This window comes from Diadema antillarum, unplaced genomic scaffold (genome assembly GCF_040938485.1).
Source record: "Diadema antillarum isolate AM-2024a unplaced genomic scaffold, OU_Dant_1.0 seq00001410_RagTag, whole genome shotgun sequence".
Taxonomy (NCBI): Eukaryota; Metazoa; Echinodermata; class Echinoidea; order Diadematoida; family Diadematidae; genus Diadema; species Diadema antillarum.
Genome location: NW_027272164.1, coordinates 499,433 through 513,969, shown reverse-complemented (window position 1 = coordinate 513,969; position 14,537 = coordinate 499,433). Strand labels below are relative to the sequence as shown.

Here is a 14,537-nt window from a genome sequence, read left to right as displayed (position 1 = left end):
GATTGGATTGAGTGAATGCAGCAAAAATAAGAAAACACATCACAGAAAGCTTGAGGAAAGTGGGACATTCTGATGAAAAAAAAGTTATGAATTGTTAAAGTTTCAGTGCAACCATCACTGGATGAGAAGACTAGACTCTAGAGTTCTTCTTGTACTACATAGTCACATAAAGTACAGTACATGTAGTTACAGGACATGATGTCATGTCATGTATGAAAAATTCTTAATTAGTTAAAAAAAAATTAAGTGAACAGATTATAGAAAAAAAAACAACATTCTTCCATAGACTCCATAATGTCACAAGATATTTGATGGCAGCACCAAAGTTTAAAAAGTCATAATGTTTTAATATATTGTGTGATTTTCCTAAAACCTTCAGTGATGTATTCTTCTACAAGGTATTGCTGCATTCCCTCAAGTCACATATAAACCATCTATTTGGGTTTCATTTTCCTTTAAGACAGACTGTAAAAAACATGTCTGTATACATGTGGTCAGATTACTGTAAAAGTGGAAATTTTCGCGGTGTGGAAATTTTCGCGCATTTCGTGCAACCAGACGTTAATGCGAAAATAAAAGCAGGCAAATATTTTTGCATGCCATATGTCCCAGTACAATGTAGTTAATGTCCTGATTTCACGGAATTAAAAACATGCAAAATCCACTCACCTGGCCAGGCGCGAAAAATTACCGGTACTCGCGCCAAAATATCCACTATTACAGATGTCCAGACATACATACAGGTACAGAATACCGTGTGCTCTGGTACAATGGTAAACAATGTCAGACATGTTGGAAAGCTGATGTCATGGGAAATACTGTACATGTATGCTGAACAGTTTAACAACACCAGATTTTACTCATTAACTACAAATATATTTTTAAATGCTTTTTGTCCTCCCTCTAGACAACATGCATGAAGAAGAGATAGGTGATGCCTTGGGAACAAATCCTGCCACCACTCCACGACCATCAGTAAAAAAGAAGAAAAAGAAGCAAAAATTGCAAGGTTTGTTTGCTTTCAGCCTTATTTTGCTGTTGTGTCATTCACAGTGCATGAATTGATGTTTAATTCTGAAAGTCCAAAGTCAACTGTCAACTGTGTCCATGTTGCTTTGTAACTGACATACAATTGTATGTCAATAAGATCAGAGCCTTCAGAAGAATAAAAAAATCACGAAAGAGGAAAATTTCCACCAGTGTTCTGAAGTTCTCAATGCTGTACCAGAGCGAGACTTTAAAAGAAGCAGAAGCTCTCATAAGCGATGCAAAGAAATGTTATGTGTATCTTTTTTTTTCAATTGTTCATGTTTTGTCTGGAGAAACATGAATGATATAATTTTTTAGTAACCTGTTACTGGCAGGTATTTATATGGGGGAAAAGTATAAGATCTTGTAAATGCACATGTAATAGGCAGGCTACTGATATCTTTGTACATGTACCTACAGTGTACATGTAATACATACAGGACTTTTCACACATTGGAGAAGTACAGTGTACATTACAATGTAGGTTACAGGGTTGCAACCTGAACGTTCAGACATTCCAGAGGTGTGTATTATGTGACCGTGCACCTCAAAACGAACATAAAGTCGCACACACTGATTTTGCGTGGGGACTGAAAATAAGTGAAATGGGTCAACCTAGCCAAACTTGACTTTTTCATATTTTCTGAAAGAGCGGGTCTTCTTTTACATTATGCTAAAATTTGGTATCATAAAACGGCCAGGAAAGTGTGTTTTTTAGCAGTTTATCTCGAACATTTTTGGTAGAATAGTGTGACTAGGTGTGTCTTTAGAATCCCTTTTTCATTTCTGAAAAACTTTGTCCACACTCTTCACTTTCAACTCTAATAACTTTTGAAAGGATAATGGTGCTACTTTGAAAGTTGGCATTAATTATGGACAGAGTGTGTTAATGAGGCATGCCTAATTTCAGTTTAATCTGATAATCCCTTCATTGTTGTTACTCTGGTGGTTTACTTCCTGTTTTTTGTCCCATTCATTGCACAGCCAGCACGGTTTGGTAAAGATTAAGTGCTTGAATAGACACTGTACTTCAGAGCCTCTTTTCTCAGTTCACACTTTTCCTGAGTTTGTGCATTCTTTCCAATATTTAGATAGGTTAGGAGAGTCCATTTGATTTGAGTTATACATCATTTTAAAGCTTAAAGTCTGCTCTTTCAGAATATGGTCTTTACTAAAAATTAATGTCTGGCGACTTTTGTTTGTTTTGAGGTGCAGGGTCACATATATATATTGCTTTTTTGTTTGTGTGTTTGCTTGCTTGCTACCACACTGGCAGTTTATTAAATCTCCTCAATTCTGTGATACCATTCAGAGAATTCAGACACAGCCAAGGACGAGGTAAAAGAAGAGGAGCCTGTCTCACAAAGCGTCAAGAAGAAAAAGAAGAAGATGAAGAGGAAAGCTGAATCAGCAGCTGAACCTCAAGGTAATCATCAATCTGTTTGTGTAGTGGACATGATTACATACCTAGTAATCTTAGTCATTTGCCAATACCTTCACAAGAGAGTATTATCAAAGTCATTTGGCGTCTGCCATCCAACATGATTTGATTTCTCCATATCTTTCTGTACACAGAATTTAAGTGAAAGTTATGAAACTATCATTTTACATTATTAAAAATGTCATGTTTATATAAGTAGTGACACAGGACAATTGACTACTGGTTTGATTTGGAGATTAACTGTAATGATGCTCAGAGATCAGAGTAATGCGTAGCAGTCAGCAATATTTCCATTATTACAAGTGTCCCATGCATTTATGTTTTAGAAGTTTGCAGAACATTGGTGTTATCATACCAAATGCTAATTATGATTAGCTTGCAACACTGCTATCCCAAATAACCTGTTGGGACACAAGTTTACTAAGTAATTTCAATGTTATATATCTGATGATGAAAAGAGAAAGAACAAGTGTTGCCAAACTCAGCAGAGTTACTTTGAAGAAAATTGGACATGGTATACAATCATGTATTTGCAATCATGTCAGTCAACGCATTGTTACTAGTAACCTACACTTGACATTTAGTCATGATTTTATCGATAATATGTCATTTTGTCCCAGGCAAACTATGCGTATCACATGTTTTATTACAATTCTACCAAGTTAATGATAAGGCAATACAAAATGACTTCTTGTGTGATCTCTCTCAAATACATTTTACATGTACATGTACCTATTTTGCCAAGAATAAAGGCAAAAAATAATGCTTAGAAGTCTGTTAATAGAGTGAAAGTTGATAAATCTGATGCAAGATGTCAACTTTCTACAGATGCTGCAAAAATGAGGAGAACTGAGGAGTCCACAGAAGCCCTGGATGATGGGGAAGAGAAGGAGAATGATGAGGATGATGATGACGCTGAAGTAGACATTGCTGCAGAAGCAGAGTGTAAGGGTTTGCAATGAATTGGAAGGAGTAAAAATGAAATGGTGTTGTCATTGTGTACAAACATTGCTTCAGCTTTCTCTGTTCAAATATTTAGAACTTTATGTTTAATGCAACTGAGGTACAATGAATGCTTAATGAGAGAGGAGTAAAATCCAAAGATAAAAAGTTCAAAAAGGCTGCTATTAAATTGATTTAGATATATTAAGACTCATAGCTGATGTCAGGAAAGCTGAAGCAATCTGTACTGAGGAAGGACCTTCAGATAATGCATGATACATTTATAACATATACTCATCTTACAGTGTATCTTGTGTGTGAAGAGGAAAAAAATACATTTGGCCTTTGTGCAGATGAGCAGTGACGTACTTCAAATTTTTGTACAGTTGATCTGGGTAAGCTTTACTACAAAATGTGGCCAGAAATTTTACTTTATTGTTGGAGAGAATCCTGTCTTTCAAGCCAGAGGGATACGGTACCTGAATATTTGATGTTATTGTAAGATCGGTTGTGCTGTCACTCAGACAGATGAATGATATCAACATCCCTGAGCATGAACAGTCGTCACTTAAAAAATTGTATATAGATTTTTAAACATACATGTAGTTTAGAATTATGGTGTTCTGTTTTCCCAGTGCCAGGAACAAGCTCAGTATCGTCGGACCTCAGCTTTGCCTCGCTGGCTGACAGAGTCTCGGAGCTGACACTGAGAGGTGTGGCGGACATGGGGTTCACCCACATGACAGAAATCCAATCCAAGGCCATTCCACACATGCTTGAAGGAAAGTGAGTATGCTGTGATAAATTACATTTATTATTGCAGTCATTAAAAAAAAAGGAAGACAAAACAGCAGCATCTTCTACTACTGTACATACCCATTAGATGTTGAATTCTGGTCGTTTCCCTATGCCCCGCCTCCTCCCGCTTGCACTTCCAGCTTGCGTAGGTTGGTGGACATAATATTACTGCAGAAAAATGCCATACCTTGATTTTGCCACTGGTGTAGTTGAGCTTCACACACACACACACATGCTAGATTATGCATTTATAACTTATTTCTTGCATTTCTCTACCAAATTACAAGTACCAAAATTGTATTATTGTGTGTACACTGTGGATTTTGTTGCATCGATTACGACAAGATTATTGATTCATGTTGGAGTTATGACATCTATCCTGGCCATTTTATGTAATATGATAAACATTTAAAGCATATTCCTTTTATTTGTTTGCTTGCTCACAGGGATATTCTGGCTGCTGCAAAGACAGGGAGTGGCAAGACACTAGCATTCCTCATACCCGCCATTGAACTCATGTACAAACTCAAATTTATGCCAAGAAATGGTAAGTAAAACCCAGCGTAGAAAACTTGGTCTCTGAACAGTATTGTTGTCCCCGCTGAACGAGTTCGAGCAGGGGACTATGAAACGGGCTCCGTACGTGTGTGTGTCCGTCCGTCCGTGTGTCCGTCCGTGCGTCCGTCCGTGTGTCCGTGTGTGCGTCCGTGTGTGATCAAAATCTTCAATTTGCTACTTCTCTGTCATTTATGAGCCAATTTTGATTCTGTTTGCTTTTATATATGATAGCACTACATGGGAGCTTTGAAACTTCTACACAGAATTTCAGTCGTGACCTTTGACCTTGACCTTTGACCTATATTGTACATTTTGCTACAAAATGCTACTCCTTCGCCATTTCTAACCCGATTTCAATTCCGTTTGCTTTATATGATGGCACTAGGTGAGGGCTTCAAAACTTCTACACAGAATTTTGACCTTTGACCTTTGACCTTGATTTTTGACCTATATTGTACATTTTGCTACAAAATGCTACTCCTTCGCCATTTCTAACCCGATTTCGATTCCGTTTGCTTTATATGATGGCACTAGGTGAGGGCTTCAAAATTTCTACACAGAATTTTGACCTTTGACTTCTTTGACCTTTGACCTTGATTTTTGACCTATATTGTACATTTTGCTACAAAATGCTACTCCTTCGCCATTTCTAACCCGATTTCGATTCCGATTGCTTTATGTGATGGCACTAGGTGAGGGCTTCAAAACTTCTACACAGAATTTTGACCTTTGCCTTCTTTGACCTTTGACCTTGATTTTTGACCTATATTGTACATTTTGCTACAAAATGCTACTCCTTCGCCATTTCTAACCCGATTTCGATTCCGTTTGCTTTATGTGATGGCACTAGGTGAGGGCTTCAAAACTTCTACACAGAATTTTGACCTTTGCCTTCTTTGACCTTTGACCTTGATTTTTGACCTATATTGTACATTTTGCTACAAAATGCTACTCCTTCGCCATTTCTAACCCGATTTCGATTCCGTTTGCTTTATGTGATGGCACTAGGTGAGGGCTTCAAAACTTTTACACAGAATTTTGACCTTTGACTTCTTTGACCTTTGACCTTGATTTTTTACCTATATTGCACATTTTGCTACAAAATGCTACTTCCGGCGGGGACATATATTATGCACCGCGTAATTTCTACTTTTCCTTGTTAATTCATGAAAGCACATTACACTTCTCATTGTATCATAAACAGGTTTTATTACCCTCTAATGAATGGTATTTGATGTAAGAAACCTGAATTTAAAAGCTAACAAAATATTGCTTGCTGTTCCTTTGAGATGAACTTCCACTACTTCATCCCGCTTTACATGCTGATAATTTTAGTGCCTTGTAGTACTGTTTTATGTGCTGTGCAAGTATGTCTGCAGGCATTTCTCCAAAGTTATTGTAATAGGCCAACTTTTGATTGTCCTGTTGAGGATGCAACATTGGAGACCCTAGTCAATTGTAACTAATTGTTACCTAGTAAATTGTTACCAATTGTTACAGCTAGTCTGTTGTAACATATTTATTTTCTTAAATGTGGAAGGCAATTATGATGCTCACATAGTCCCTGGCAAACCAGTGTTAATCTTGTTGGACCCGCAGGGACGGGCGTGATCATCGTTTCGCCCACGAGGGAGCTGTCCATGCAGACCTACGGGGTGCTGAAGGAGCTGCTGGAGCACCACTACCACACCTTTGGGCTCAGCATGGGGGGCACAGACCGCACCACCGAGGCCAAGAAGCTGGGCAAGGGGATCAACATTCTGGTAGCCACGCCCGGGCGTCTCCTGGACCACCTGCAGGTGAGGATTGCAAAGGCTACCGGGCGTGTCTTGCTTTGGTTGGAACAGAGTCCAGAACCCTATTTTGCTGGTGTTTCAGCTTCAGTCTATTTCTGAAAGTCAGATGAGGCATTTTAATCATGCAGTCTTTAGAATGTTGATGCTATACTTTCAGGCATCATTGCAATGAACAAACTGATTGACATCATGGATTTTATATCAACAAGTTTGACATGCTTTGGTGACCCAAGTTCATTAGATATTGTGCTGTCATGTGATGAGGTAGCTTTGTGTTACCTGTCACCAGGTCAGGTCATATGTGTTCATTTATTGCCTGTGATGATTTCTTAGTGGAAAGAAAATGACAAATCAAACAAAAACGAGGTGAGAAGTCCTGCAATTTCTCACTGGCAAACTTGAAGAGAGTTCGAATTTGGATGGTCCCTATTGATGGGAAAGCTCTCAGCCACTGAAATTCAGTCGTGTGATCATGGCAAAAGAAAGGAGGCCACAGCTTTTGAATAAGACATCTTCCTTCTCCCTTCCTTCCACCCCTTCAAAAACAAAAGAAGGAAATCCTCTCTTGCTCTCTCTCCCTCTCTCTTCTTTTCTCTCCCTCATCTCTCTTTGTGTACATGTTTATTGATAGGTATACAATTGTATGTTTGTGTGTGTGTATGTATGTGTGTACAAAATTTGACAAGATAATCTTGATCCTTTTGCTTTGCAGAACACACCTCAATTTATGTACAAGAACCTCCAGTGCCTGATCATCGATGAGGCTGACAGGATCCTGGATGTTGGCTTTGAGGAGGAGATGAAGCAGATCATCAAGCTCTTGCCAAGTGAGTGTCAAGTTTAAATGTGTCATCCCACGGGTTCTGTGATGTAGTCCTGTTCTTGTCTCCATGGCAACAAGTGACAAGATGATGCAGGTTGCTGTAGCTGGACCTCTGATGTGTAACTGTGTATGGGAGGATCTGTGTATTAGATTTCATAGTATGACCATTCAGGGGAGGGCACACCAGAGGGAGGGTACATGGGAGGGAGGGGCTGGCTCTTTGAAAGCTGGCTTCCCACCAGTTTTGTTTGTGGAGAGAAGTTGAAAATCCAAGTGACAGGGATGAAAGAATTTATGAAGCAATGAAAAAGATTCATGTATTGTGCAGGGTGAAACCCCCCCCCCCAAAAAAAAAAAAAAAAAAAAACAACAAAAAAACAAAACCTAACAAATCCAAATAATATTTTTTCCACTTGCCCTAACAGCCCACGTTAATAGCCTATCCAGCTGTGAGTCCACCAGGGGGTGTTGCAAGAAAGTTGCAATCAATTGCAACTTTCTTGCAACACCCCCTTAGTTTGCCCAGACAAACAGGCAAGGGGGGGGGGGGGGGTTGTACAGTGCCCTCCCATTATAACGAACACTATTATAACAAAATGCCGGTTACAAAAAAAAAAAAATCAGGTTGCTTGCTATATCATTTGCTCTATGTATTTTATTGTTTATTTGTTCAGTGATAATGAAAATTTCTGTATCAAGAAAGAAAAAAAACCAAAAAACTGAGGACTTTGTGTAATACAGGAGTCCTCTGTTGCACTCTGTTATTCATGATCAGTCTTGATGCAATCCAGAAGCACGGTCAGATTTTCATGCCAATGTCGCTGTGTTCACACACCTCACAGAGAGGCGGCAGACGGCATTGTTCTCTGCGACCCAGACGCGCAAGACGGAAGACCTGGCCAGGATCTCGCTCAAGAAGGAGCCAGTGTACGTTGGCGTCGACGACCACAAGGAGACGGCCACTGTCGACGGCTTGGAACAGGTACGACAGGGAGTCACATGACCTGATGACTGTGGGAATGACGGTGTATGATGCACATTACCTTTCCATCAAATTGAATCTTTCCTGGATTGAGCTATGAATCAGAAATGACAACGTAAATGATGCTTGTAGATTTCAAATGCTACACTGCTATATGATACATGTATGCTGTTATTGCACGTAATTAAAACATTCGCAAAAATTCAGATACGCTAAATACGTAGCGTATATAGAGTAACTCATCATTGTTAATGTCATCTCATACCACGTTTCCGTCTCCAGGGTTACGTGGTATGTCCATCAGAGAAACGCTTCCTCCTCCTCTTCACCTTCCTGAAGAAGAACCGGAACAAGAAGGTCATGGTCTTCTTCTCATCCTGTATGTCAGTCAAGTACCACAGCGAGCTGCTCAACTACATCGACCTCCCTGTCATGGCTATTCATGTGAGTAGTCACATAATCCTCTACAACACTTGTCCTAAATGTTCTGTTTCATAGTGGCGTTTGTGATGTTTGTACAGTTCGACCTCGATTATCCGGCCTCCTTTTATCCGGAAATCTCTATTATCCGGACGCGTTCACGTAGTGAAGGACTTTTTTTTTCATCCAAAAATTGAGAAAAAAACAGTGACTTTAAAGGACAAGTTCACCTTCATAAACATAAGGATTGAGAGAATGTAGCAATATTAGTAGAACACATCATTGAAAGTTTGAGGAAAATCAGACAATCCGTTCAAAAGTTATGAATTTTTGAAGTTTTTGTGCAGTACCCGCTGGATGAGAAGACTACTGCAGTGTATGAATAACTTAGATGTCACATGCATACAACAATATAAGGAAAATATAAAGAGAATTTCACAAAATTCCATCTTTTGAAAAAAGTACTCTACAACACTTGTCCTAAATGTTCTGTTTCATAGTGGCGTTTGTGATGTTTGTACAGTTCGACCTCGATTATCCGGCCTCCTTTTATCCGGAAATCTCTATTATCCGGACGCGTTCACGTAGTGAAGGACTTTTTTTTTCATCCAAAAATTGAGAAAAAAACAGTGACTTTAAAGGACAAGTTCACCTTCATAAACATAAGGATTGAGAGAATGTAGCAATATTAGTAGAACACATCATTGAAAGTTTGAGGAAAATCAGACAATCCGTTCAAAAGTTATGAATTTTTGAAGTTTTTGTGCAGTACCCGCTGGATGAGAAGACTACTGCAGTGTATGAATAACTTAGATGTCACATGCGTACAACAATATAAGGAAAATATTAAGAGAATTTCACAAAATTCCATCTTTTGAAAAAAGTACACATTCCCTTGACTCGTTACCGATAAATGTTATGGGTAATATTATTCCCCCTGCCTTTAGAAAGAGGCAAGTCAATTGCTCTTTTATTATGCGAAAAAAGTGAAAATATGTTGAATTTTCTTTTATATTTCTTTATACTGTTGTACGCATATGACTCACAAGCTGTAGTAGTCTCCTCATCCAGCGGTTCCAACACAAAAATTTAAAAAATTCATAACTTTTGCATCGATTGTCCAATTTTCCTCAAACTTTCACTGATGTGTTCTACTAATATTGTTGCATTTTCTCAATCCTTATGTTTATGAAGGTGAACTTGTTCTTTAAAGTCAGTTGAAATTTCTACAAAACTCACATGATTTACCTACAATATTCCCAACAGAACTAACATAAATTCACACCACATTATCATCGTAAAGGTAAGCAGTCATGATCTATAAATTCACCATAAGAACATGGATGGAAAACTTGTCAGTAAATCACAGTGCAGTCGAGGCCATATCGCGATCGGTCGTTGAGAAAGCTAACAGAAAAATTAGGAGCGCAGACACAACACACAGCATTGTCACTATATACATTAGCATTGTGTCTCCCATATCTTGCCAATTCGCTTATCCGGATGAAAGCCGGTCCCGACATGGCCAGATAATCGAGGTCGAACTGTAGTAATGTTTTCTTTTCTCTGTTCTCCCTCTCATTCATTTGGTTTGTGTTTTTCTTTCTCCTCTGCATCACTGTTGTAATCATTGACATAGATTATTTTTAGTGGTAGTAGTAGTATTATTATTTTAGATTACAGTCAACTTTGCCTAAGTTGAATCTATTTGGACTGAAGAAATAGCTTTGACTTAAGAGGAAATTAGACTTACAAGGGATTAAAATCAATAGAATATAAGGAGAAGAGTAAGCAAGGTTGACTGTATTATAGTGTTGATAAAAGTGGTGATGATGACGATTTTGATGATAATGATAGTGATGATGGTGATGATCAGTATAAGTAATATTATTATTTCCATGCTGTTACTATTGAGATTTGATGTTGTTTCTGGCAACAGGGGAAACAGAAGCAGAGCAAGCGGACGCAGACCTTCTTTCGCTTCTGCAACGCGGAGACAGCCATCCTGCTCTGCACAGATGTGGCCGCCAGAGGGCTGGACATTCCGGCGGTCGATTGGATCGTCCAGTATGACCCTCCAGATGACCCAAAGGTGAGAGGTCAACGATAATTTCCGGGCACAAGCAATTAAACATATCCTTGTTGATGGACTGATTCCACGCCAATTTTAGAAAGGAACTGATGGAAACTATTCTTTTGGCATGTGATAAGAGGTGGCAAATGTCGAACAAAAACTTGAAGCTCTATGCGAATCCATGTTGGTGCTACATATATTTTAAGGATTTTTCCTACTACTTAGGCGCCAGTTTTTAAAGATGCTATGGAAGCAAAGTATTTTCATTATACAAGAAAATCAAAAAAGGGGGAAAAACACCTTTCCATCCACTGTTTTGAAAGCGTATTTGTGTAGTGGTCACTGTTAGTGGTGTCAATGTTAGTGGTCAGATTGTGTGATACATTTTGGTCTAAATTGTGGATTTATTTATTCATTTTTTATTTTATTTTATTTTATTTTATTATTATCATTTATTTATTTATTTATTTATTATTTATTAATTTTTTGTATTATTTTTTTTTATTATTTATTTGTTTTTTTTTGTTTTTTTTTTTGGGGGGGGGGGGATTTTGACTGTTGGAATGATGGTAGTATTAGAATGAAACTGTGCAGTATAGGGGCCCAGCTTCCAGTGCACATTCATTCTGTATATGTTCAGCACATTTGTATAATGGCTAGTTATGGCAATGGGAACTCTGAATATTTTTTCATTGTCTTGTGTGTATGTGTGTATACAGGAGTACATCCACAGAGTTGGTCGGACTGCCCGGGGGTTAAAAGGCAAAGGTCACGCCCTCCTGATCCTGCGACCCGAGGAGCTGGGATTCATCCGATACCTGAAGCATGCCAAGGTGCCCCTCAACGAGTTTGAGTTCAGCTGGAGCAAAGTGTCCAACATACAATCTCAGGTAGAATACATGTATATTTTATCCATCGTCCGCAATAGTTAACTTTCGGGGGGGGGGGGGGGGGGGGGGGGGGGTTTCACCACACTACAAATATGTTTGGCCTTCACAGAGTATAATTAAACAACAATATGCGCATTAAAACTGCCAATTTAAAGTTCATAACTCTGTGACCCTCCAATCTCCCTCCTGTTGTCATGCCGGGGTGGAGTGGATAGGGTTTGGGACTTGTTCACTGAAGGTCATTGGTTCAAACTCACGCCCAAAAGAGAATATGGTGTCAAATGTCTGTATCTCTTTCACCTGGGTGAACAAATTGGTCCCTGACAATGCAGAGGTAATGATAATGACAGAGCATGCTGGGAAAGTTACTGTATATGCTATATATACTTTGTGAATGGAACATTTTGCAAATTTGAACCAGTAAGAACAATAATTTGAGAGGTTGAATTCACAATTAAAACCATGCACACTGAATGAGAAATATGCGTTATCCGTTTTCAGCAGAAAAATTTGTGATTTTTCACCTTGATGATTATATGCAGACAGTGCTTTTATGAGTTGTTGATTTTGTGAATATCAATTGACTCGCTGTATTTATGAAAGTGTAAACACTGAATATTATACCATGTTATTAGTGCTGACGTCACAGGGGCTGCCCTTACATGTATAATGATGACCCCTTTGTTATTACACCCCTTTTGAAAAGGTGAGCATCAAAGCGTCATGCTTTTTTCCCCGTTTTTTATTTGGTATCATTCTTACTTGCAAATCTGATTGGAGAGGCATGTATCAAATTGCTCATTTGCTAATTGTTTTTTCATTTTCTAAATTGGAGGGAGAGAGAAAGAGAGAAAGAGAGCATAAGAAGAGACTGTTTCTGATTTTGACTAATTCCTGGCTTTCTTTCCGGCAGCTGGAGAAGCTGATTGAAAAGAACTACTTCCTGCACCGGTCAGCCCAGGAGGCCTACAAGGGCTACGTCCGCTCCTACGACGCCCACAGCCTGAAGAAGATCTACGACATCAACACACTGGACCTGCAGAAGGTCGCGAGGTCGTTTGGGTTCAAAGTGCCTCCCAGCATAGACCTGAGTATCCTTTGACTTCAGCAGAGATAATTTTATTTCATGCATTCATGCAGACATTCATTCATTCATTCATTCATTCATTCATTCATTCATTCATTCATTCATTCATTCATTCATTCATTCATTCATTCATTCATATTCATTTGTTCATTCATTGGTTTATTTGATGAGTAGAGGGAAAAGAATCATAGTCTGGCCAAGCTTGCAGAATAAAGTGCTTATTTCTACTTTGCCATTAGTTACTAATCTCCTTGAAGAAGCCTTGCGATGTATTTCAGTGTTTTCTACATCTCAGGGTCTTTATGAAGTATTCTAAAAAAGAAGCCAGCCAGCTTGGCAATTTTTCAGAGGATGATAAATAAGTTTTTACTAGGCTGGGGTGCAATTTAGTGAAGTGATGGCAAATATGTAGGGTAACCCTGTTATGTAATGTGCTCTTGCAGAACAAAAGACCTCTGAAAGCAAAGTGTGTCAATATTCCCTGGCACTAAACACAAAGAGTGAAGTAACTTCCTTGACCCTGACCTTTCCCCTCTTCCTCATCATCGCCGCACCAGTGGTGAACTCCAGCAAGAAGGCGCAGAAGATGGCGAAGCGGAAATTCAGCTACGCCGAGCTCAACCAGAAGATGGCGCAGAAGACCAAGATCTATCGGCCAATGCCCTCCAAAGGCAAGGACAGGAGGCAGTTCTCCAGATAACGCCAGCGGAGGTTCCGGTGGTACATAGTACCCCCCACGTATGCATTCACAGACATCTCGAAACTGCAGTATTTTCCAATGCAGAGAGACCACAGGATCAAAAGAAAAAAGTGCATGCCTTGGTGGTGGCATACTCATAACGTGGGCTTGGAAGTGACAGGGGATGATTTGAATTTCAGTTCTTTTCATTGATATCTAGGGAGAACAAACAGCTCTTCTAAAGAGTCACTTCAAAAGCGTCTCATGCAAGCCTACCCATCTCCCCCCACCTCACCCACACTTGGTGACTTGGACCAGACTGGTTTACCGATACACATTCAATTTGTACGTATATCCTAATAGCTAGCCAAGGCTGTTACTGACGATCAGTAGCCTTCCCCAAAGGCTTTCCTGGTGTAGCAAAAACTGATCTCTACAAGTTGGGTTGGAAGTATTGAATTGTATTTGGTCAAAACAACTGAATTGATTATCTGGATTCTGCATTCCTATCAAATCAGAAAATGAATAATTTAGTGAAATTGAAAATAATTACTAACAGATCTCTTTGGAAGACTTTCAAATTCATAAGAATATGATTATGAGCACTTAACATTGAATAAATAATTGTTTTTCCTTCCAAAGTCATAGAGTATTTTTAGGCCCGAAATTGCATTCAAGCAAATTTAGCTCCTTTTTTTGTTCTTTGTGATTACTCATAACCCATAGAGTTAGTAATAAGGATAAGAAGAAGAACAGTAGCATGTGTAGAGTCCATCTTTTCCCAAAGATGCGTGTACGTACAACCATGACCTGCGTAATAAACCTACTTGGTTCATATGTATTTGTGTTCCTGAAGATTTGGGAGTTGATGTCTAAATTTTTACAGGTATGTAATCTTTTATGATGTAATGTGATACCATATGATCATCGGTCACATAATGATAAAAGAATGGTGAAGTGTCTTTCCTTATTTCCTCTAGCATGGTGTTGTCCCCCAACTTTCCTTGTGCTGTAAGAT

At 38.9% G+C, this 14,537-nt stretch overlaps 1 protein-coding gene across 1 annotated transcript; it reads left to right on the top strand.

The window, feature by feature from the left end:
• The first annotated feature begins 1,216 nt into the window (after window positions 1-1,216).
• LOC139709120 (ATP-dependent RNA helicase DDX18-like) lies at window positions 1,217-13,695 on the top strand. Its single transcript, XM_071621081.1, has 13 exons — window positions 1,217-1,229; window positions 2,342-2,455; window positions 3,299-3,415; window positions 4,048-4,198; window positions 4,657-4,757; window positions 6,368-6,567; window positions 7,277-7,391; window positions 8,230-8,369; window positions 8,652-8,813; window positions 10,729-10,881; window positions 11,583-11,753; window positions 12,667-12,844; window positions 13,398-13,695. The coding sequence occupies exons 1-13, from the start codon at window positions 1,217-1,219 to the stop codon at window positions 13,538-13,540; spliced, it is 1,758 nt and encodes a 585-aa protein (XP_071477182.1). The 3' UTR covers window positions 13,541-13,695.
• Window positions 13,696-14,537: the final 842 nt, after the last annotated feature.

Bases quoted from the DNA above. Each gene is read 5' to 3' on its own strand.
- LOC139709120 (XM_071621081.1), top strand. The intron at 3,416-4,047 runs GTAAGGGTTTGC...CTGTTTTCCCAG, and splicing joins CATTGCTGCAGAAGCAGAGT to TGCCAGGAACAAGCTCAGTA. The intron at 6,568-7,276 runs GTGAGGATTGCA...TTTGCTTTGCAG, and splicing joins GTCTCCTGGACCACCTGCAG to AACACACCTCAATTTATGTA.